At 36.7% G+C, this 23,591-nt stretch overlaps 1 protein-coding gene across 1 annotated transcript; it reads right to left on the reverse strand.

The window, feature by feature from the left end:
* Window positions 1–14,043: 14,043 nt before the first annotated feature.
* Window positions 14,044–20,982, reverse strand: Ass (argininosuccinate synthase). Its single transcript, XM_022084534.2, has 10 exons — window positions 20,827–20,982; window positions 20,370–20,480; window positions 19,203–19,271; window positions 18,554–18,799; window positions 17,867–18,012; window positions 16,652–16,773; window positions 16,357–16,502; window positions 16,016–16,154; window positions 15,045–15,146; window positions 14,044–14,314 (listed from the first exon to the last, which is right to left on the reverse strand). Exons 1-10 carry the CDS (start codon window positions 20,827–20,829, stop codon window positions 14,139–14,141), a joined length of 1,260 nt encoding a protein of 419 aa, XP_021940226.1. The 5' UTR covers window positions 20,830–20,982; the 3' UTR covers window positions 14,044–14,138.
* Window positions 20,983–23,591: the final 2,609 nt, after the last annotated feature.

Below are 23,591 nucleotides of genomic sequence, written 5' to 3' on the forward strand. Positions count from 1 at the left end.
CGTCAGTACTTCCATTTTTTCCCTTTGCAGCTACAATCAAGCTTGACGGATATCGACTGTTAAATTGGGAGTGAGGTAGATCAGATAGCTCGTCACTCGATCATCATTAGATAACTCTGTGCAATGTCAGAGGGCTTAGTCTCTTACTATACAACAATATCCTGTGTACCAAGAGACTGGAAGGAGATGTAATTTAATATACTGAACAGTCTAATGATGATGGTCAAATTGATTCTCTTCCCCTTCAGTAATTACACCAAACAACGTTTTGTGTGTAACATTGTTTAACACGGACCGTGTGTTCCAGAGTACTGTTGCCATGCAACCAGCATGGTGTGAGTTTAAACCTGACAAATTCTTTCTTTATTATCTGTCAGTAACACGGCGTTAACTTCTTTGGAAGCATGTTTCTTCTTCGGAACAATACTGTCGAGGTGTTCGCGGATCTGTTAGTCCCACTCTGATGATCAGTTACGGACATAAGTAGTTGTTATTCCCTTTCCGATTCAGGTTCAAGCTTGTTTTGCACGCGTAATTAATTTATAAGTCGTCGTTACCTTGTGTCGGACGAAGCATAGTGCGTCCTCCTCCTGTGAATAAACTTTCGTTTCAGTTGATGGAATTCGATATTTTGATGACGAACATCGTCTAAATAATATTTAAAAATTTACTTATTACCTCATAGGAAACGCAACTCGTTTCCACTACAATGATTAATTGGTTGATACTGTTTAGGCAAATAATTGCTGCTTATTATTCTGAGAATTATTTGAAACCTATAAATACATTATATGAGAAAAATAAGAGTTATTAAACGCTGAACTGGTGTGGTATACGTAGTTAGCTCTGGTTTTAAAGGATCAAAAGAAGAAAGAATATAATTACATGTGTGTAAAAAGAATTTCTGATGAAAGTATCTGAAAATAAATAAAGTGTAAGTGATAAATTTAAGAAACTACTTAGGTTGACTCATAATTGTACGTCACCGAGTAATAGTGATAACCTCAGGATAAACTGTTCTCAAACCAAAATTCGACACGGTACATCCCAAATACATTGTATTGCATTGCATTACATCGGATGTTAACTAACTGCTCTGTAATGTAACTAAGCGGTGTCTTAAGTTGGCAAGATAACAAGCTGCTTTAGCAGGAACACTGCTGATACCGAAATTCGCCCCTGGATACAATGCCGCCACGGTAGTCCGATCCACATCGTCACATGATCTTGCATAAGAAAACTGCCGATATTAATAAAGAATCATAGGAAAAATTAGTGACCTCAGGTTCATTAAAAAGTTGGTAACAAAGTTTCAGTGTAGCTCCATTAGAAAATTAATTTTCAAATTAGTTGCGTTACTGTAACAGCTAAACTGTATAATTATGTCAATATTAATTTTCAGGCCTGAATATGATCTGCAGCGTTATTGGGTTTATTGCCAAAGAGAATGTAATCTCGAAAGTTAACCATTTTTAACTCTGTTTAATTTTGACGTTTACATAAGCTAACCTCATGCTGATACACAGTATAAAGTCTGGTGCAGGAGGGGAATTTTCGTTAATTAGTTTTTTAACGATCCGTTGTTGGTGTGTGTGGGAGGCAAAGGCTGGATAAAAGAGGGGAAAATGTAGGTCTGAGATCTCAAAGACACAATCCGTGTTCAATGCTCTTCAGGACTCTACAAACACAACTAAACGATACTAACCTCCTAACAAAATCTACTCATGTATGATTTGAGGTTTTCACAGCGTTGAGTATGAAGATTTCTGTCTTCTGGGTTCTTGGGCTGTGTAGTCTGGTCGATGCTATCCAACATTTCGGAGGTCATACTGCCTCCGTCATCAGGGCGATGAGTATGAAGATTTCTGTCTCCTGGGTTGTTGCGCTGTGTAGTCTGGTCGATGTTATCCAACGTTTCGGAGGTCATACTGCCTCCGTCATCAGGGCGATGAAGATTTCTGTCTTCTGGGTTGTTGCACTGTGTAGTATGGTCGATGTTTACCAACGTTTCAGAGGTCATACTGCCTCCGTCATCAGGGCGATGAAGATTTCTGTCCTCTGGATTGTTGCGCTGTGTAATATGGTCGATGTTTACCAACGTTTCAGAGGTCATACTGCCTCCGTCATCAGGGCGATGAAGATTTCTGTCTTCTGGGTTGTTGCGCTGTGTAATATGGTCGATGTTTACCAACGTTTCAGAGGTCATACTGCCTCCGTCATCAGGGCGATGAAGATTTCTGTCTTCTGGGTTGTTGCGCTGTGTAGTATGGTCGATGTTTACCAACGTTTCAGAGGTCATACTGCCTCCGTCATCAGGGCGATTCTTAGTATGAAGATTTCTGTCTTCTGGGTTGTTGCGCTGTGTAGTCTGGTCGATGTTTACCAACGTTTTAGAGGTCATACTGCCTCCATCATCAGGGAGATGAAGATTTCTGTCTTCTGGGTTGTTGCGCTGTATATACTGCACAGCGCAACAATCCAGAAGACAGAAATCTTCAAACTCTACTTACCTCCAGAATGCTTTAAAAACTACGTTTATGCTCTAGAAGATACAGCAGACAGTCTTTTTACTCCACGTGAATTTCAGCAACAAGAGGGCGTCATTTATTTATTAAATGTTAAATATATATGAATTATCTGAAAACCCTAATTACTGAAATACATGAAAACTATAATCTGACTGCGTTACGCGGGAGGTATTAAATGTGTACGAAATGTTGATTGAGAAGTCTGAAAGGACGAGACCACTCGGAAAACCTAGGCGTCAGTGGAAGGATAATATTTAAATGGGTCTTTGGTAAATAGGGTGGAAGGGTGTGGATTTAATTGTTTGTTTGTTTGTTTGTTTGTGTTTTGGTGTGTGAACTTCCTTTGTCATCCTAAGAGAGGAGTGCGGGTGTTTTGGAACAAATGCAGGGGAGAGAGTTTGAAACTTAGAGGGAAGTAACAGGTGGGTGAATAAGAGTACTAAATCAGGACCTTCATAATTTTTACCCTTCACTAAGTACAGGGTGATTCAGAAGTCCCTGTTCATCAGTAATAAGAACAAGTGTTGGAAGTGGGAAGTCCCTTTACACACAAACGCCCCAGATTTGCGCGTGATTTGCGTGTGTGCACAGAGGCTTTTGAATCATCGCCATGCTTCATTAGTGTGACAAACTCAAGTAAAATGTGATGGGAATGACACGTAACACGCGTGTTATGTATGTACAGTTCTTGGTAGGAAATCTTAAAGAGACGAGAAATTTGAGAGACCTAGGCTTAGATGGGAGATTTCATTAAATTGGATTTACAGAAAGTAGGTTTTGAATTCATGGACTGGAGTCTAGTGGTTGAAGATGACATCTTCAAAACAAATAATATTGACATTTACGAAATCTGTTGGTTACAGTTTACAATGATAGGCATAACTCCCTGTCCAGTGCTAAATATCTTTACATAAAACATAAATACTCGTAAATAATAAATGCTGTTATAAGCTTCAGTGAAATGCGGAAAATATGGAAGAATACCACGCAACTTAAAATTACTTAAACAGTTTATGGGCTTGTATTTTCATATATTTGAACTGTATTATGAATGCTTCTAAGTTGTTCGCATTTCTTTCAATTTGCACTCTCCGTAAAGTTTACTGATTAATTAACTTCATGGAGCATAAGACTAGATGAAAATTTTATAGTTGCATATCTGGCCGAAAAAATGCCTGTCCTGTTATGGAACCCAAAGACTGTTTTATTATTTTCTTAAGAAACCGCCGTTGGGCCTTATTCTGAATCAGATAAACACAGATCACAATCTCAAATGCATCTGCTTTAACATTTGTTTCGGCGTCTTTCTATCTATGTCTGGGTCTCCCTAGTAGTCTCGTCCCTTCAGACGTTTCGTCTAAAATTTTATGTGCATTTTTAATGTCCGCCATGCATGCTGTGTTCCCATAATGAATCGTTGGTTGGTTGATTCGTTCATGGGATAGTTCGTTCGGTTCGTTAGTTGGTTGATTGACTGTCCAGTCAATCAGCCGGTTGAACATTTAACCTAATAAAAACAACACATGTATGATTATGTAATTTCTACGCCATCCTGTTTTTCTGTAACTGTTTCCAAAGGCTCACTGCGCGTTAGATAACATGCATTGTACATTTCCCGCTCGCTAATTATCCAATTAGTTCAGTGGCTACGAGTAGGTGTACCGTAGTAATTACTTGTGTGTTGGAACAAGGCACAGAGACATGGCGTTTCGTACCATTAAAAAGTTGCCTTTTTTTTACTTTAATGTCTCGTAGTATAGCGGTCGCTCTTATGGAGACTCTAATGCGGGGATTAAGAGCAGAAATAAGCCTTGTATATAAGCGGTGTCTCCATTTCCATATTGTAATGTTTTCTGTTGTACAGTTTTGGCATCTTAATATCCAGAATACTGTAGGACAGACTTTGTCATTTTTGTAGTCTTTTACAGACTGTGGCATTGTTAGTATATTTATTGAATTGTTCTGTGTTACATCCAAACTCAAAGTAGCGTTCGGTAAAGTAGGTTAGGATAAAAATAATTTGAAATTTAAGGAATAATGTAAGCTAATACTACAGGGGACTACTTCAGAGAACTGTTTCTACATATGTGGCATGGTATATGTGTCGTCCATTACATTCTTCGCATTCTAGGCGTATTTAGTCATTCTGGGTATGAATTATGAACTTATTTATTGTTGAAGATTTCTGTCTTCTGGGTTGTTGCGCTGTGTAGTCTGGTCGATGTTTACCAACGTTTCAGAGGTCATACTGCCTCCGTCCCAGAAGATAGAAATATTCATACTCACTGCTGTGAAAACCTCAAATCATGCTTACTTATTATTTTCTCCGTGTACCTGTTACATACTCTTCCTTATGTCCAAATGTTCTGTTAGGTTCTCTGTTCTAAAATCATCCTCAATCTGTGGACTTCCTTCAGGATGAGAAACTAAATTTCAAACGCATCTAAAACAAAAAAGGCGGACAAACGTACTCGAACGGTGACATTAAAATGGTAAATTTCTTTACAAATAGAGTCTTCATGCCTTCTAAATATATGCAGTGGTTCAAGGTGTATTGGCAACCCTGCGGAGCGCCAATGGAGCGGAGTCGTTCTTGAGAAGCTAACAGTTACGAAGCTAGTAAAAAGAAGTGTCGTCTTTTACGAGATTCTGCCACCTGTACCTGTTCCGATTCACATGAAGCTACTCCATATCCTCTCGTCCTATTACTTCATGGAATCTAAAACAACGATTATAATTTAAATTACAATTTCTTGGTATACGGAAGCCCGAGGATAAGTTTTACCCTAAATCTGTGATGATTCAGTATTTCGGAACAGTCTGTAGTAACAGTACCGGATTCGAGGCTGTTTAAGTAGCCACTGTTTTCCGTCAACCATGAATGTTTGATGATGCTTTCAGAAGACTTCTGTGTACCTGCCGGAGGGAGGGGAGATCATGGACCAAGCGGAAGCTGTCAGCCATCTTGACAGGCCGATATGAGCCGCCGTCCATTTTCCCGCACTGTAGACCATTACTCGCGCTATAATTTTTAAGGGGGCTTCGCGTATTTTTATTAAAATCAACGTGCGTTCGTAGAAGCGGATTACAATTCAGTTTGCATTTCAAACAATTTGAAACTATCTTCACTGTGCAACCTAAGTCAGGGCTAACCAGACAGTTTGCGGCACTCAGTAGCTACTGTTACGTACATAAAGAAGTTGACGCCGTGGAAGCCAGGGTTCGGTCCCTGGTCAGTCCATGTAGGATTTGTGATGGGCAAAGTGACACTAGGACAGGTCGGAGTCCCTCTCTTTTCCGTTGTCAGTATAATTTGACCGGTGCTCCTTATTCTTGCTTGTTTCATCTTGGGGATGTACAATGGGCCCGTTCCTAAATTCATGATACAGATTTATTGTCACTGACATTGTTATGTAATACATACATTTAGAGTTACGAACAAACATTTATGATAAATATGTCTTTCTTCTGGATTGTTGCGCCGTGTAGTCTGATATGGCGATCATTACCCTGATGATGGAGGCATAAATTACCCCTGAAACGTCAGTAAAGTTCTACCAGGCTACACGGCTCAACATCCCAGAAGACAACCATCTTCATACTTGCCATCTTGGGAACCTAAAGTCTCAAAAATTGATGTTCTTCTGGGGTTTCGCAGGGCTGAAGATTGAGACAGCACAAAAACGCAATTTGTACACTTTATTGAACTAATCTCATGGGGATAATGTATGGAAGTATAATTATCATCATAATTTTTAAAAAGGAGTACAAACTGGTAAATATGTGCCATTATTTTTCCTCTTAGAGAAGTGTTTGCTGAGTGTGACTATGCACTCGATTAGTTAAGTTGAAAACTTTGTTTGCAAACCATTACTTAAGACGAGGAGCTGGACCCCGCACAAAAGATTTTATCTGATGCTGCTGCTGCTGCTGCTGCTTCCTCTCTCTCTCTCTCTTTCTCTCTCTTCTCTCTTGTTCCCGTGTCACCGCCACAAGACACTCTTCCCGGATAGCTACAGCACGTTGAATAAAAACCGACAAATCTTCGCAGGACTTCCTTCTAATTCAGCGACAGTCACACGGACGTTTCCTTCCCGAGGATTTATACCCCACTGTCCTACAGTGAAACTATGTTTTATTGTGCATTTAAGGACACAGAAGATTATAAAACAAATGAAGCATGAGATAGATTCGCATGAGGAATACATTCACAATTTCAGCTAGAAAACCTGAAGGAAAGAGAAGATAATATTAAAATATATCTTAAATAAATACGGTATATGGATGTGGATTGGAATAAACAGGCACATAATAAAGAGGATTGTGGGTAATTGTAAATGCGGAGAATCTCTTGACCGGCTGAATGGCTGTCAGCTTCTGAAGAAGAAGTCACTCCATTGAGTTTCTTGTAGGTTAAAATGAAGAATATGGGGATGTTTTCGAAAGATTATTTGTTCCTTCACGTGGATTTATATTTCGCTGTATTACATTAATGATTATAGAAACGATGCAAGAAATTGAGGTGAAAAGTTTCGTTTGGGCATTGAAGCATGCGTACGTCCTTCTTACGTTTTTCCTGCTAGGCAGAATTTTGAAATAGATTGGGATCTGTCAGAGTATCTAAAGAATTCAGAGCTTCATAATTAATTATAAATATGAACAGGCCCGAAATACGGAACCTGAATAACTTATTTCTGTCCGCATGCAGACAGCAGTGGGACCACATTCTGGATCTGTGTTATTGGACACTTTTTGTGTGCCAGCCTGTACTTAGTGAGAAGTGAAACAAAGGGCAAGAGGTGCTAGTTAGATCTTCTCCTTTTACTTTGGCTGCTACCGCTTTTAAAGATTTACTTGCTACCAACTCGATGAAAGTCTGGTGGACTTCTTTCCAGCACTTAACCTAGTCTTCTTTGTGTCTTTTCATTCGTTCTTCCTTCTCTTTTCTCTACCATCTCTCTCTGTTTTCTCGCCCTGACAGAAAGGAGCATGTATTTGTTATGAAAACGAGAGTTTGTATTCAAATTGACATCAAGAGAAAGATTCATTCTTATTTCGATAGAAAGGGATTTATCTATACGTAAAAGGAGCATTGTGTTAAGTTTTTTAATACAGTTTTGCTGAAAGTCTTGAGGAAATTCGGTCTGTAAGTCATTGATGCCAAATGCTAAAGATGAACAGTACTGTATTTATATATTGTTGTCACCTGGCGTTCGTGTGTTCCGTTCGTCTGAAATGTACCCACATGCTAACGCATTATAGAATGTCTGCTATACTAACAAACGCATGCTGTGTAATTTGAAAAGTTGTCTCGGTTCAATTACTAGTGGAGACTAGCCAAAAATGTCATGGCTCGATAAAATTGTACACCCATGTTACTGACAAATGTATTCCTGGAATTATCTTAAATTTCGCGCCGTTAGGTTAGTCGTGTTGGTACTCAACGTCAACGAAAGATGGCGTGTTGAGACAGCGCGGTTTTCAAGCTTCGTGTACAAAAAAATATTTTCTAATGTTTCTTTTAAGGTTTTACAGTCACAGTTTACCAACATCGGCAGCCTAAAATTTGTGATTAGTTTACTGAAACAGATATCCAATGAAGACTTTGGAAGTAAGTCATAATTAATACTATTTGCTTCGATTAGTGTTTCTTGTGGTTTTAGATTACGGTTTGGAAAACAAGTGCAGCCGACACCAACCTGGTGTGTCATTTACACCAGGTTCGTGTGTGAACTCTGTACACAGACGTAGCAGCATAGAGCTTGAAGGGATTAAATTTGTGTACCCTTGTTTGGTAGAATACGTCTTCACATGCTGTAAACTTTGTGGTGTCCACTTTTGAGAATATGATTCGGTTTTTAACGACCTCTGGGATCGGGCGTGCGTGGAACAAAGGTTGACCCCTTTCCGACTTCAAAGAATTAAAAGTATGGTAAAAGCTGGTATTTTCTTCTTAACGGAGAAGCACGTACATCCTGCAGGGAGTAACGTAGCGTTGAAGGTAGGTATCTCACTCTTCAGACAGAGAGAGTCACTGCTAACGGATTAACACTTTGAGCTGTAGTTTGGAAGTGGTGAAAGACTTTCAAATCAGTTCGTAGAAATGCGGCTGGATGCAACAGATACCAGTAAAAGCTTTAAGTAAAAAGTTGTAGCTTCACACATGTTTAACGGGAAAAATCCCTACGAAATCTTATAAAATTTTCGTCAACGGACTTCTTTTATTTGTATTCCATCAGGACATTCCCAACCCAAATCACGATTTGGTTGTTTGGTTACCTGATTTCGCAAGCTTGTAAGCTTTAATTGGAACTTATACGAAAGTAATTTTATACGTAAAGGACTGATACTGCGTTAATTGTGTACAGTATAATATATATTCCAAAATTAGGAGGAATTCTTTCTGCATTCTGCTGTGGTGTAGTGATGGTACCACAAATTCTTCCGCATTTTTGGAATTTCGTTTGATAATCGGGGTATTTGTTTTCTCTTTTACTTTTTGCGCGCTTCCGTTTTCGTCATATTCCTTATTATTCTATTAAATTAACTTTTGATAATTTTAGTGGGTACTTGTTTCTATGATCCTAGAGTTTCGTTCCCCATTAGGAGCTATAAACGACGCACAGCATTACAATTGCTCGGCCTCTTTTAGCGGTTTGTAACACCATTTAGTCTTGTAGGTTGTTACCCGTGTTTCGGAGTAACATACTGTTGCCATCATCAGGACATAAATATCTCCTACCTTGAAGACTTGGCTCTATCACAACACAGAAGAAAATCTGAACTCTCACCACCTTGAAAACCCCAAATTTCGACTTTTCGTGTGGATGCCATTACGATATTTAATTAAAACTCATTTAGTAATTTGTGACTTAAAATATGAGGGTGGGTGGACAGATACGACATTTGTATTTCTCGTTTATTTTACGCATTTTGTGCACTGGGACCATAAAAAAGAAAACAGTGGAATGGCAGTAAAAGGTTGTCTTCTTCCTGTTCTGCTCCCTTCCCCCCCCCCCCCCCCAACTTTTTTTTATTTCTCTTTCTCAAGTGCTTTTGCTTCGAAAACTTTGTTACCAAAAGAAAAGTAAGTTTCCGAGTAAAAATGGAAGTATATCATGAGAGAAAAAACTTTGATTTCAGTTCATCGCATTGGAAGGTACACAATCGATTAATCAAAAACATTCTCACGTAATGTTAGACTCTACCATTGTACATCAGTTTATATTCACTTGTTGATACTGAATGAAGGAAATGAATATCACGAGTAATATATTCTTTGCCTACTGAACTGCCTCATTGAGCAGGTCTCTGTGTGAGGTCAAGAATGTGCTCCATTCTACACGTCCTCGGTTCTACACCCTACATCGTTACATCCATTGCCTGAGGATTCTCGTGGAATGTGCAATGCATATTTAATTGAAATGTTTGTCATGGGAATTTTGCTATTATGCTGTTGTTTTGATAAGTACGAATCTATTGATCAAAGTACTTTAAAATAAACGTCTGTCAAATATTTATTTTATTTAATAATGAAAATAGGAGTGTGTTCTCCTTGAATCTATCGTCTGTACGAATTGGAGCCATAGTCTGGCAACCACAGAAATACAGTAGTCCCGATTATCCGACCTTACGGGACCAAAGAGCGGTCGGATAATCTAAAATGTCTGATAATACGGAAGACTAATGAAAAAGACGAGGATAAATATCAACTCAACTTATAACACAATGTAGGATATTATTAAATTGCGAAGAAAATACAATATGACATCAAATGAAAAAATCTCACAAGCAAAAACATTGTTTGGCATAATTTGAATGAAATAAATTAGAAATGGGTACTTTAATCTGTGTGAACAAGAATATCTATGTTTTACTGATGCGAATTGATGTTTAAATCAATTTTATTAAAAGAGTTTAAATCCCTTCACAGCATCAAAATAATTTAAATCCGTTCACAGTTACTAACGTGATATAAGCTTGTCCCGACATGTTATTTTAATATCTCGTAAAATAGCTAGCATTCAAACAAAATTTCCGGATTGTTTTCTCTCCAAAATAAAAATGTTACTTCATCATTTAAGGCAGAAATATGCAAATATTTAGAATCTTTCAACTTTATGTGTCCCCAACGTTTGTGGAAGAAATGTCTTACAATGGTTGCAGTGCAATACCTTAAACGTGTTATCTTCTTTTGTATGTACATCCACCACGTCAATAATTAAATTATTACATTTTTAACATGAATGAAACACATTTTAATTGCATTGTGATTCGTAGTTACTTTTCAGAATCTTTTGACTGTAAGTAATCAGTGTAATAATTTAAAAAATTATTTTCTTTTAATAAAATACGAAATGTTTACTTCCTGTTGATGGTCTGGTCTTGTATGGACAGACTCCGAGATAAAATGCAAGGAAATAACGTTACATCAGGTTCAGTAAGTTCTGTGAACGGACTTAGTAAGGTTCCCTTGGAACACAGTTATTTTATGTGTAAATGAAGTTACACCAGTCCGACAAGTTATTCATCCAGGGATTGTTGAACTTGTAAAAGGGTTCAGCCAAGCATGAACGCTGATAAGACGCTGTTGCCATGGGTATTGTTACACTCTATTGGGAAAAAAAGTCTAGAACATATTTTTTTCGTTGCTATAGTAACATAAAACTTATTGACGTAGTATGCAGTCTTGATTAATAAGTTGATGGAAATTCTGTGACGTATTAGTAGTCATTAGAGCAGTTGAAATCAATCTCATGGATAAAGTTTCTAAATCACTTTGAACAGTAAAAATAAAATTAAGATTCTGACAATCTGCATTAGCTAATGATGGAAAGTAATAACCTCTCAGTGTTGAACACCTCGTTATCAGGATATTGGATTCGTGTTCAGAATTATCAATAAAATAAATACTCTCTCATACATTATTATTGAGTGACGTATTTTATTATATAAATTAAGAAAAGAATGGGAGATCTGTGGATGAACAAGTGATAAATAATTATGAGTGGAAAGGTGTTTCGAAGCAAACATATTTTACATATACGTTCGTTACGATACTGAGTTCTTGCTTTTAATTTATTAACAGCATAAATATAGGATCATTGCTAAGCTATTAGATACCACAAAGCGTAATTTATGTTTCTTGATTTCGTTAAATACATGTCGAAAACTCTTATAAATAACAGTTGTGGAGATTGGTTTCATCTAGTTATATTTTATATCATACAACTTTTTGGACGAGGTCGCATCATTGCGAAGCGCCCTGCATGCTCTGCCTCTACACAGGTGAACGAATTTAAAAAAAAATCATATTTTGGAGTTTTCTGAATAATTATTGAAGCATTTCAGTTTTTATTTAGATCTGACAATTTTAACAACTACCTGATAAAATATATGTCGGATAAAAATGTGCAAAAGTTCAATTAAATAAGTCAATACTACTAACGAAATTTCAAAAAATGAGGGTGATTTAACAAAAACTCGCCCGCGGCGCGTCATGCAATCCCATGATTCCAGTAGAAGTGTGGGACAGAGCATCATTGAGCTTTTTCAAAGGAAGGGCACGTGGTAGTCCAGAAAGTTTGGCGTTTAACGTTATAAACATTCAAGCGATATCGAAGGACTGCAACTCGGTTTCTGGGCGCAGAGGGCAATCAACCATCGGAGATTCGTCGGCGGATACAGGCCGTGCCTGTGTGTCAAAAAGAATAGCGAAAGACCGGTACACGGATAACGCACGCCGTCGTGTAGCGAACACAATCAATACCAGGGTGCAGCACTTGCTTCTTGTAGGTGCTGGAGCATTCGGCCTACAGTGCGACAAATTTGGGCCACTGAAGCAGGCACTCAACAAACGTCGATAACAGCCAGACGCTCAAGTGAAACTGGTGTTTTCCAGCAGCAGCCTTCGGAATTCTTCGAGGAAGTCATCCAGAGCTTGATAACTCTGTGGAACGCGTGTCTGAGTGCGGATGGTGACATTAGTAGATATTACGTAATCGACCACAGGCAGATTCTTGTTGAACCACCTTCAAGAACAGAATCATCTTAAGTGATATAGGGTGGTCGTGGGGGTATCCTGGACAAGTGCTGGAGAAATCCCAGATAATTCCTCGAAAGGTCCTGGAGAAATTCTGGATAAGTCGTACAATAGAGTCGGCGAAGTCCTGAATAGGTTATGCGGAAGACCTAGAGCGGCGGTGGGTTTTATCTTATGCGAGACTGTTATTTTGGATTCGTATGTTTGATTGGTATAAGTTACATTGGGTTAGGTTGCGTTGAATTGGCATAGGCTGGATTAGATTAGGTTCAGCTAGGTTAGCTAACGTAATGTTAGGTTGCTTAGGTTAGGTTAGATAAGGTTGTTTTGTTTTGCGATGGGTTAGATTGTCCTGGTGAATTTCTAGCGTGCTCATTGGGTTGTCGTGGGGAAGTCCTGGAGAAGTGCTGGAGAAATCCTGGAGAATTCGTGGAAAAGTCCTGGAGAAATTCTGGATAAGTCGTAGAGTGGAGTAGGATACGTCCTGGATAGTTTACGCGGAATTTCATTGGTCATGGAGAAGTACTGGAGAAATCCTGGAGAAGTGCTCGAGACGTCCTGGAACTTTATGTAGAAGTCCTAAAGCGGCGGGTCGGTTATTTTGGATTCGTTTATGTTTGATTGATATAAGTTACATTGGATTCGGTTGCGTTGTATTGGCTTAGGTTGGGTTAGGTTACAGTGAGTTGCAGCACCCCCTATATTTTTTCAAAAATTCAAAAATTATTTTTTGTGTTATTTAATTTGTAACACTTTTTTCCTCTATATAATTATTTTAATATTTCCCCTTACGTTTTCATTATCCACTAATCGCCTGAACTGATAGTAACTCCACGGGCGAGGAGTGCGAAACAGAACGGGGCTATCATCCAGCTGCAAGGATTTCAGCGCGGTTAGCCGTTCAAATGTAGTGAGTGCGTTGGGCGGTGGAGTGAGGGACAGTTCACTGGTACAGCGCGTATCGGGGCTGCAGTCCCCGCAGCCGGCTTATAGTAAACACCCTTACCCGGTACCACGTGTTTTAGACCGGTTTCTGTATCACAAACTGTTTCGTGGTTATTGTTGATGAGTGTTAAATCATTCTGTGTGCTGACTATTTTTTGTTTTAATAATGATAATGAGCAAAGGAAGTGTGTCATAGTTACGGCAAATTACTTTTTTCTAAATTCTCTTTGAGTGAAAAATGATGTAAAAATTCATAGCCTCCCTCTTCCGGACTTACAAATAGTTAAAACATCGTCGATCACGTATGGGTTTTCTCCTGATGTAAATTTACTTTTCATTTATTTATATTGTTACGTTTTCAAATACTATTCTGATTTTTTCCCCTTGCGCAGCACTACCACTGCTAAGACTCACGAGCCGCCACTGGTGTTAACCACTTGACAGCAGCTTTAAAACACAATATTGTGTGAGCAGTGGTTTCACAGCCGTGATGATAACAGTGACAAAAATCATAGTTAATACAATAGATTAATGTTTTGTTTTATTTTAAGGAAATGTTTTATTTCCAAAATGTTAATGAAGTACACAATACACTGGAAGTAAACAATGACAGGAGCTGATATTTATCTAATCTGACCACCTTCAAGATGCATTTTGAATCGCTGATACTCTCGCAAACGAATGGCATGGATGTTGATGAATCCCGTGGCATCTTCAGGTTGAAAGTCTCCCTGTTGATCCATGGAAACAAGACTCTGGTTGTAGAGAGCTATTGGAGAATGTCGGGCCAGTACTTGGACTAGAACAGCACAGAACATCTCGACATCTTAAATACTATGCAATTCATAACTTGTTCCTGGGGAGACATTTTTACAAATACACTAACAAAACCTTGCTGATTGGTTAATTATAGACAAGGCAGTAGAGGACAGCAGATTTCCTGTTAGGGCCATTTGAAACTTTTCTTTTCATCACCTCATTCACCTCTCGAACCAACAGGAGGGGATGGGATCTCTTCCATTATATATACAGACAGCCTGAGTAAAACCATGATCATAGAGCTTTACCTCGAGACTGAAATCAGTTCTGATGACATGGAACAAATCACAGGAACAATTTCTTAATCTGTTCAGTCCAGTTCACACTCTCTTATTTCCCTTATATTCATTTGAATACTATCCTCAGAGCTTCTTCTCAGTATTCCAAATTTCATCTTTCAAAGCCCTTTCTAAGCAAAATTCTCTTTTAATTTCTTGTTCACCAATCTGAACTTCCAAGTCCAGCCAAATATATAAAAATATTAATAGCATATTTTGGTAATGTCAGCACTTGTGCACACAACTGATTAGTCTTGATGGATACTATTTAAAAAAGTTCTTACAATTGGGCCAAACCTAAGTGTATGAAGCACTCTACTTAAAATCAGCAAACAGAACTGAAACTGCAGTAAAGATGGGTTTCAGTGCGTAAATTCGAGTCTGTAATTTATAATTAAGAGATCCAGTAAACCGTTGACTACTATAACTTACCTGAGCCCTTATATAATTGTACCTGGACCCAGCCAGTGACATGGCGCTGTGAAAGAGCAATACTCTCTCGCACAAACTCACACTCAGGGCTGAACCAGAATCCTGTAAGACAGAAGTCAAAAGAAATTATACAAGAATTAAATAAATTGTCATAGTGATATAAAATTTAACAATTACTGCTTAAACAAAATTCTCATTATCTTAATAGTGGAGCCTGAAAGAATGCACTTTGTGATTTCCCTGTTGTTCTTTGCTGTCCTTGTCTCTGAGTGAAGGAAATTTAGAAAATTGTTTAAAACATGGATGTATAGGTATTTGGAGTAATATACATGTGTCCTGTGTCATCCTAAAGTTTGAAATATCACGCCTCCTCTTGGATGATTTCTTATTTTACATCCAATGGATTGTTGTCTGTATTCTTTGATAATCATGTTTAATTTACACTGATCAATGTAACTCATTTTTATTTTTAGCTAGCTACATAATTGTTACAATTTTCAGCTGAGGAAGACAGATTCTCAAGCAACTCTTCCCTTAATCATAATCATAACCTTCACAAACAGTTGATCTCAAACTTCCCAGTAATGTAACCAAAATAGTTCAAAACTATTAGACCAAGGACTGCCTATTCTGACCCAATTCATGAGAATTTTCATGCTCACAGTCTAGTTACCTCTGATCTACTTCTAGCCTTCCAAGTGGCCACATTACAAGAGAATTCACAATTAAATTTCAGTATATATTTCTTGTCTTTCCAACCCAAGCTCCCCAGTTAGCCTGATATAACCTCTTTCATTGCAGCAATACAATGGAAGTTAATTATATTTCTTGCAAAATAATTTCATTTAAAAGGAAATTCATCTCTTGTGAGTCATAAATCTTTTATCCATGTGATGGACAGCTAAGGAGTATACTCTCAGAAAATATTCTCAAACATCACTTGACCAGAGACAGTATTATCATGTCATTACCATTGTACACATAGTCTGCCATCTTGTCTCGGAGGAAAGTCTTTACACGCAGTACCTCTCGGTCAAGACAGAAGGTCTCTAGGTCTGTGTGAGCAGCATGCAGGATAGTGCCACCTGGTGTTTCATACACGCCACGTGACTGTCAACATATCACAGGATTTCTCATTCACATGGAAAAAATTTATAGCAGAGACATATATGTGTAACTAAATCATCATTATCTTCATAAACAAAATTACAGGACGTTTCGTTCATTTGTGATCCTACATACAGTCAAATTTGAGTTCAGTCCCAAGAAACTCAGTTAGGTACACATACTATTGATAAGTTTGCATACTTACTTTCAACCCAATGAATCGATTTTCAACAATGTCAATACGACCAACACCATGCTTTCCTCCAAGCTCATTCAGAAGAATGAACATCTTCAATGGATCTGTGTTGACTGGGCCAACCTCTGTCAAATTCTTTATGCTAACTGGTATGCCTGGGAACACAAAACTTTAAACATTGCAGACAATACCCCATAAATGACTTCAGTTTCCTGTTACTTCACGTTTCTTAGGTCCAAATATTATCCTCAGCATTATTTTAAATAAATGAAAACTTTGATTCCCACAGAATATTGAGTAATACCATGTTCAAAGTTGATCTGCAGCTTGCAGGGCTTATCTGGAGCATTCTTAGGATCAACAGTCATCTGGAATATTCCATCAGGGGCCAGTTCAGCTGGATCTTCCAACACACCAGATTCATAACTATGGATGTTATAATAACAAACACTGAGTAAACACAGAACGGTTCTGAATGCACTGATAACCTAGTTACTGAACATCATCTTGATAATTTAATTTTTGCATTCAATACAGTCTTCTAATCACCGCAACATGTAGGAATGATGAAAAAATTACCATCATATTTAAATAATTTACTATCTCCCTGAAGAAGGAGGCAGCAGCGTTTTCAATGTAAATCCTGAAAAGGGAGGTAGCAAGTTCTTCTGAAATGTAAATAATTATTTTCCTAATTTGATATTGTGCAATATCCAGATGACTACAACAGATGTGAACTGCCATAAGAAAACCCTCAAGTCTTACGTAGTTTTGTACAGTGTACATTTGTTTCTCTGCAGAAAAGTTATAATTTCTTCAGTATGTAGTTTAATTTCATAAACTATAGTGTAATATCATCTTTATGTATTCTTTGCATGAATTGAATACATGCTGAGAGTCATATATGTCCATCTGCAAGCTACGTCTCCAAAATTATTTATTCAATTCTGATTAAATTTCTTATTTTTGTATGCACTAAAATTTGTCAAGAAAATTTCATTTTCCTTTGTGTTGATGCAGTGTTGCCCCAGGTATATATAAAGTTCCAATTTGATCTCAGCAGTTTTCTGAAAAATGGCTTATAATATAACAAGCTGTTATATAATATAAACTGTATACCTTAATTTTACTTAAAACATTTTTTAATTTTGTATATTTAATAAAATACAAGGGAGAATAAGTTTGCTCATCATATACCCTCAAGTAATCAACCATTTAAATGTAGCATTCCAATCTAGTTACATGGCTGATTGCCCAAGAAGACATCCTTGCATTCAGTTACCATGAAAACTTCAAACCTTATTTTGAGGAATAAGTAATGACTGAAGTAAGGAATCTTTAGTGTAATTTTCTTTGCATCAGCAGATTTTCATCTCCAGTAAATGAGTATCAAGGCCAGTGAAGAAAATAAAGTCACAACTAATTTGATAAAAAAGTGATTTCAAATCAGAGTACATCCTCCATCTTCAATGTATATCTGTTTTGCCTTTGTTAATTGAAGTCGAAGGTATCATATGACCTGATATGCATAAGGTTGGCATCCATACTCCAAGGTTTTTCGAGTGTTACTGGTACAGGAACACCATGACTTGCTGCATATTGGATCAAATCCTGACGACCCTGAAATCTTTCAGTGAAATGTTCAGTTCTCCATGGAGCTAATACCTGTAATACATTACAGAAATGTTTTGAATGTGAACTTTGATTTACTCTCTGAGGAGGGTTTCAGACTAAAATACAAAGTAGAGGAAAGTACAAAACTATATTGTAAAAAACAAAGTAGGTGATTTTTTATATCATTTTGGAACAATGAAAGTTTAATCATTATTGACAATGTACAGCAACTTATGCACAGTCCAGCTGGCCATGCTTCACTAGCATATTGCTAAACCATTAACCTTCAAATTAAAATTCTGACCAGTTGTCCCATAGTACAGCATTTAAATTGTATTCTCATACAATGAAAGTTAACCAGAAAAAGATAGGCTTGGCATCATAATGTCATTCATCAGACCATAAACATGAGAATCAGAGAATAACATGTTTCAGATTGGAAAACAATGAAGTAGACTAAGTAGTAAGTAATAAATATGAGAAATTGAAATCTGAATGGCATGCAGGGAATTTGATTCAGTTTTATGGAAGTGGTAGGCTTGCATTCTAGTTATGAGATTAGTGCTACATTAGATTGAATTGTACAACTCGCCTTCACTTGTGGCCACAATGCATAACAACTTAGCTCAAAACGAACTTGATCATTGCCTTTTCCTGTGGCACCATGGGAAATGAACTGTGCCCTCTCTTCGCGGGCCACTTTTACCAATCCCTGAGAGATACAGGGACGAGCCAGCGATGTTCCTAAGAGATAGCGAGACTCATAGACCAATCCAGCACTCACTGCAGACCAGATGAAATCTTTCACAAATTGGACTCTTAGATCATCAATCACTACCTATACAAAAAACAAACTAATGTTTCATTAATATCATAACATATTGTCATATAGCTGAATTCATGACGACATCCTATTTCTCTCTCAGATTTCATGTTATCTAACAGTCTTCTAAGTGAACATCAAAGTCATCCCTGTTGGATTGTAGGCTATGACTTGTTTTGGAACTAGAAGGGGTGAAGTAAGTGAACTATTCAGGTTATTAGATAATGACATTATGATTCATACAGATCATGTGTTAGCGTAGTGAAATCATGGTTATGGTAGACCAAACATGTATATCAAATGGGTGAGAAAAGAGATGCATAAAAAAATTTATGGAGGCTCCTATTGGAAAATCAATATTTCCCACTTCTTCACTAAATGTTTTAGATAATATAGTAAATGAAGTGTAGTATCTTACCTTAGAAGCACCTATTTTCAGTGCCTTCTCTCTCGCTGTTTCAAAGTCATCTTCTTGGCCAATATTTGCCTGGAAGATAATACAGTAATCCCTTCTTCAGGAAACATTTAAATAACACGAACATCTTGGTAGAACTTATGATGCCTACTTTCTCTTCCAATGATAATGCTTTTAACTATTAAAACATTCAGTCGTCTTATTTCTGTACAATTTTCATTAGTAGATTCTATGTAAACATTTTTGATATAACCTAAATGTTTTCAGTATCACATCTGTAACTATAAACATGTAAGAAATTTTTCACACAGAATTTGTGCATTTATATTCTACTGCATACAAGTAGTACTTTAGTTATTGCCTCAAAATTAAAGGCTAAATATACAGACTTTACCTATTTGTTAAGTTGTTATTTTACATAAAATGATATTCAGGTTGCATATTTTCCAAAGATTTATCACCATGTAATACTTCAGAGTCCTATGCCAGAATTCTGCATAATAAAATATGAAATTGTTTTTAATTTAGTCCTACAACTTTCATTTAATAATTCAGAGTAATAAAACAGTACCAATACAAGAAAATATTCATTTGCATCTTTCTATAAAATAACTCTGGTAGCTTAGTCAATAAAGCAACTGGTCGGTGAAGATTTGATTTCTGGCAAATGCAGATTTTTTTTCTGTCTTAGGCACCGCATCCACACCAACTTAGGGGCTCACCCATCTTAATATTATTAGGATTTATTTATGTGCGGATAGGGCAGCCATAGTGTAGAACAAAGTGCCAAGATCTAGAATGACGAATTTTACCTCAGTGTCCCACATATGCCTTCATTGTGCCAGACCTAGACAACTCTAACCTTCCATTAAATATTTTTACTGGATAAGTAAAAAAATTGAGTCTGCAACTTTCAGTTCATGTTTAATAACCAAATTTTCTACATTTATGGCCAGTGATGTGTGGGCTCAAACATGCAGCTATAGGGACAAAAAGGCATAACTCGTTCACTGTTAATTTATTTACTTTAACTAAACACCACAGATGACCCAGCCACATTACTCCTGAGGGTTAACACTGGTACAAACAAGTATCAAAAATATCTAACAACAGAAGTTCATTTTTTTTATATATCGCTTGTTAACATTAATAATTTAATAGCAAGCTTACCATGTAGGCAATAACAATGTAGCCTTGTTCAATAAGCCACAACAGGATACATGATGTGTCCAGCCCACCACTGTATGCCAGCACCACAGTTCCCTTTGATGTGCTCATTACCTGTATAATTTATACATGTGCAATAGATGATGTAAACCTACTCTTAGCTACAAAGAGTAGTAGATTATAAACATTTAATTCAGCAAATGGTGGAATACCTCAGCATGTTGAGTTGCTATTTTGAATCACTGTGGTGTGTGAACTGAACAACTTGTAAAACTTATGTAACAAATAATTTGAAAATGTTTCACAACTGCAATAAACAAAAATTATATTCATGATGAAATGAAGAGAAAGATACATTTACATGTCTGTGCTATGCATAATTCTACATTATGAATATTAGAGGCAGGTTTCACTGAAGGCTACCATATAATAGACTTTGCACACCTTAGCATACACTTACCATGTGTTATGTCTGCTGCAGTCAGCCAACAACTACAAATGAAGCAGTTCCCTAAGGCCCTCTGTAGTTGATAGCAGTTAGTCTTGGTCAAAGTCACAGTGAGATTAAATTCCGCTTATACTCTTCACTGTTATTACTCCAAACTTTTCTTGTCAGCAGAATGATAAAAATAAAAAGCTTTACATAACAAAGTTCAACCTATGAACTTCTATTTAGTAGGATGACAGGGTCAGTTGCGTGGCTTTTCAGACTGCTGTCAGACTATGAGATAATGATATCAGCATATTTATTGTCATATATAACTGATAACACGTAACTGTTTTGTAAAGAGACAGTTGTTTTGTAATTCAAGAGGGAGAGAGAAATTATATCTAGAACAGAAGACACTGCTGACATCCATATGTACTACAGCAGTGACTGCCAAATTCTTTGGATGACAGCAAACTAAGAAGAGCTCATAATTTATAGAGGGCACCATAAGAATTTATAAGAAAAACCTGAACTGAAATTTTAGACTATATTTGTGTTCTCATTTTTTATTTCAACTGGCTCATAGGGAAATATCACAAGAATGTGACAGATTATCAGAAAATTAAAACATCAAACATTTAAAATTCTTTGTGAATGTTCTAAAATTTTTGCAGGCACCCCAGAACCCTTCTAAGGGCATTAAAGTGTCTGTGCACATTGTTCAGATACTGGGGTACAGTATGGCTCAGTCTTACTTAGGATCTTGCCTCATACTCACTGCATTACTCAGAACTTACTGTCTGCTTCTCACTTTAAAACCATCTGTTCACATCTTTGTGATGTACATTTTGAAATTTGTAGTATGAGATGACCTCTTGTAGCATAATATTTGAAACACCCTTCATCAAAATCTGTCAAATAGTTAAAAACTTATTTTTGAGAACAGATACATACAGTAGTCTAGCTTTCCTTATATGTAAGTGGCTCAACATTACATTTGATGGTACGGAGTATTAATAGTGGATTTTTTTAACAGAGTTGGTAGATCAGTAAAAGATATTTGCCATGGGCAAGACAAATCAATCATAATTTTTGTTCCTGAAAGAACTGATTGATCACTCATTTATTTATCAGTACTTTATATTATATTATAACAGTTCTTGCCAGGAAGTGACAGATGTGTTCAATTTCACCAGTAAACACACTGTACTATGACAAAGATGAATGGAGGTATGGAGGTAAGGTATTGCTCTACACTTTCTTAACCTTGGCACTAAATGGAGTTAAGCAGTTACCCTTATGCTCTGGTCAATACACCACCAAATAAAGGATCCCACCAACTGGATAGGAGGCTGTGGACAGGACTGTTTTAAAGAGTATTTTTGAAATATAGTATTTGTGATGTATTATTGCTTTATTAGGTGGGTACTCATTACTAATGCTTTTCTTTCCATTAAATAAATTATAGTATACTCTAACAGGTATATATAGGACTATAACCAAGCACATTGTTTGCAAAAATGTACATGTGATAAAGATCCCATTTACCATATACAATCAGATCACACTTCAAAATATTGGCTAACATGGCTGCTGAAAAAGATATTATGTATTCACTATGAAACAAAGATTGCTAGACACCATCTTCCAAAAATAATCTGTATCATCCAAATATACACCTTCCTATAACTTCATTCTGTAGATTGCAGTTTCTACTTTTGAGAATAAATAATATTATACTGGAATATTTCAATTTCTAATATGATTATGACACAGCATCCTGATTATTACATATGCTGTCACTGTAATATATAGAACACATTTACTGAAACTGTTTATTTTATAGTAGATAAGACCAAGACAAGAGATCAGCTTCATGCTTAAGTAATTTTATTTGTCCTGCTGGGTTAGAGTGGTATCCAGAGCAGGTCCAGACATGATTGAAAAGATCAAAAATCCATAAGCCTAATGAAAATCAAAATCCACTTGTCTAGCAAATAGTAGCTCTACTGCCTGAAATATCCTGCCTGTTTTTATTACAGTTGTCATAGATGTGTGGAAATCAAAAACAAAATAAGGAGGTACTCACAAATATGTACATTTCAGGAATACAGTCTACTGAAACACTGCAAAAGCTGTTGAAATCAGTGGTGACTCAAACAGTACTTCTAAGAACTTCCCTCAAAAATACATCAACTCCAGACTATAGCCCTACCAAACACATCAGTTATTAATATTTACATCCAAGATGGCTAAATATACTTGTGTAATCTTATATTCAAATTTTCAAACAGATGTTCCAAGTTTATAGAACAGTCTTAACTCAATAAAACTGCAAACCAAATTATAAATTGAATGACTAGACAGTATTCTTAAATTATTCAACACAACATAAAAATACAGAATAAATACTCTGTCTCTTGAATTTTCACTGTCACCAGTCAACATACATTAGAATTCTGCCTTACCAAATCTGTTAATACAGATTCATTCATTCAATCAAACCTAATAGTTATATTTATTAATCTATGTATTTGTGTTTCTTTATTTACAATTGTGCCCCAGAACATTTTAACACAAATTTCTGAACATTCTGTAGGTAATACAAGGTGATTACAAATAATCACTAGTTTCTGATACCTTCCACAATATAAAATTGACTCACAAGAATTCCTCTATAATAAATTTTCTTCTTCATAAATAGAGCATAAGTTTCAAGATGAATAAAAATGCTACAATGCCACGTCATAGTTTCCTTGAAATCTTCTAGTTTGTTCTGCTGTCACAAGAACTTT

This window comes from Zootermopsis nevadensis, unplaced genomic scaffold (genome assembly GCF_977971745.1).
Source record: "Zootermopsis nevadensis isolate Lab colony 2312 unplaced genomic scaffold, Znev_1.0 Znev_ptg000002l, whole genome shotgun sequence".
Taxonomy (NCBI): domain Eukaryota; kingdom Metazoa; phylum Arthropoda; class Insecta; order Blattodea; family Termopsidae; genus Zootermopsis; species Zootermopsis nevadensis.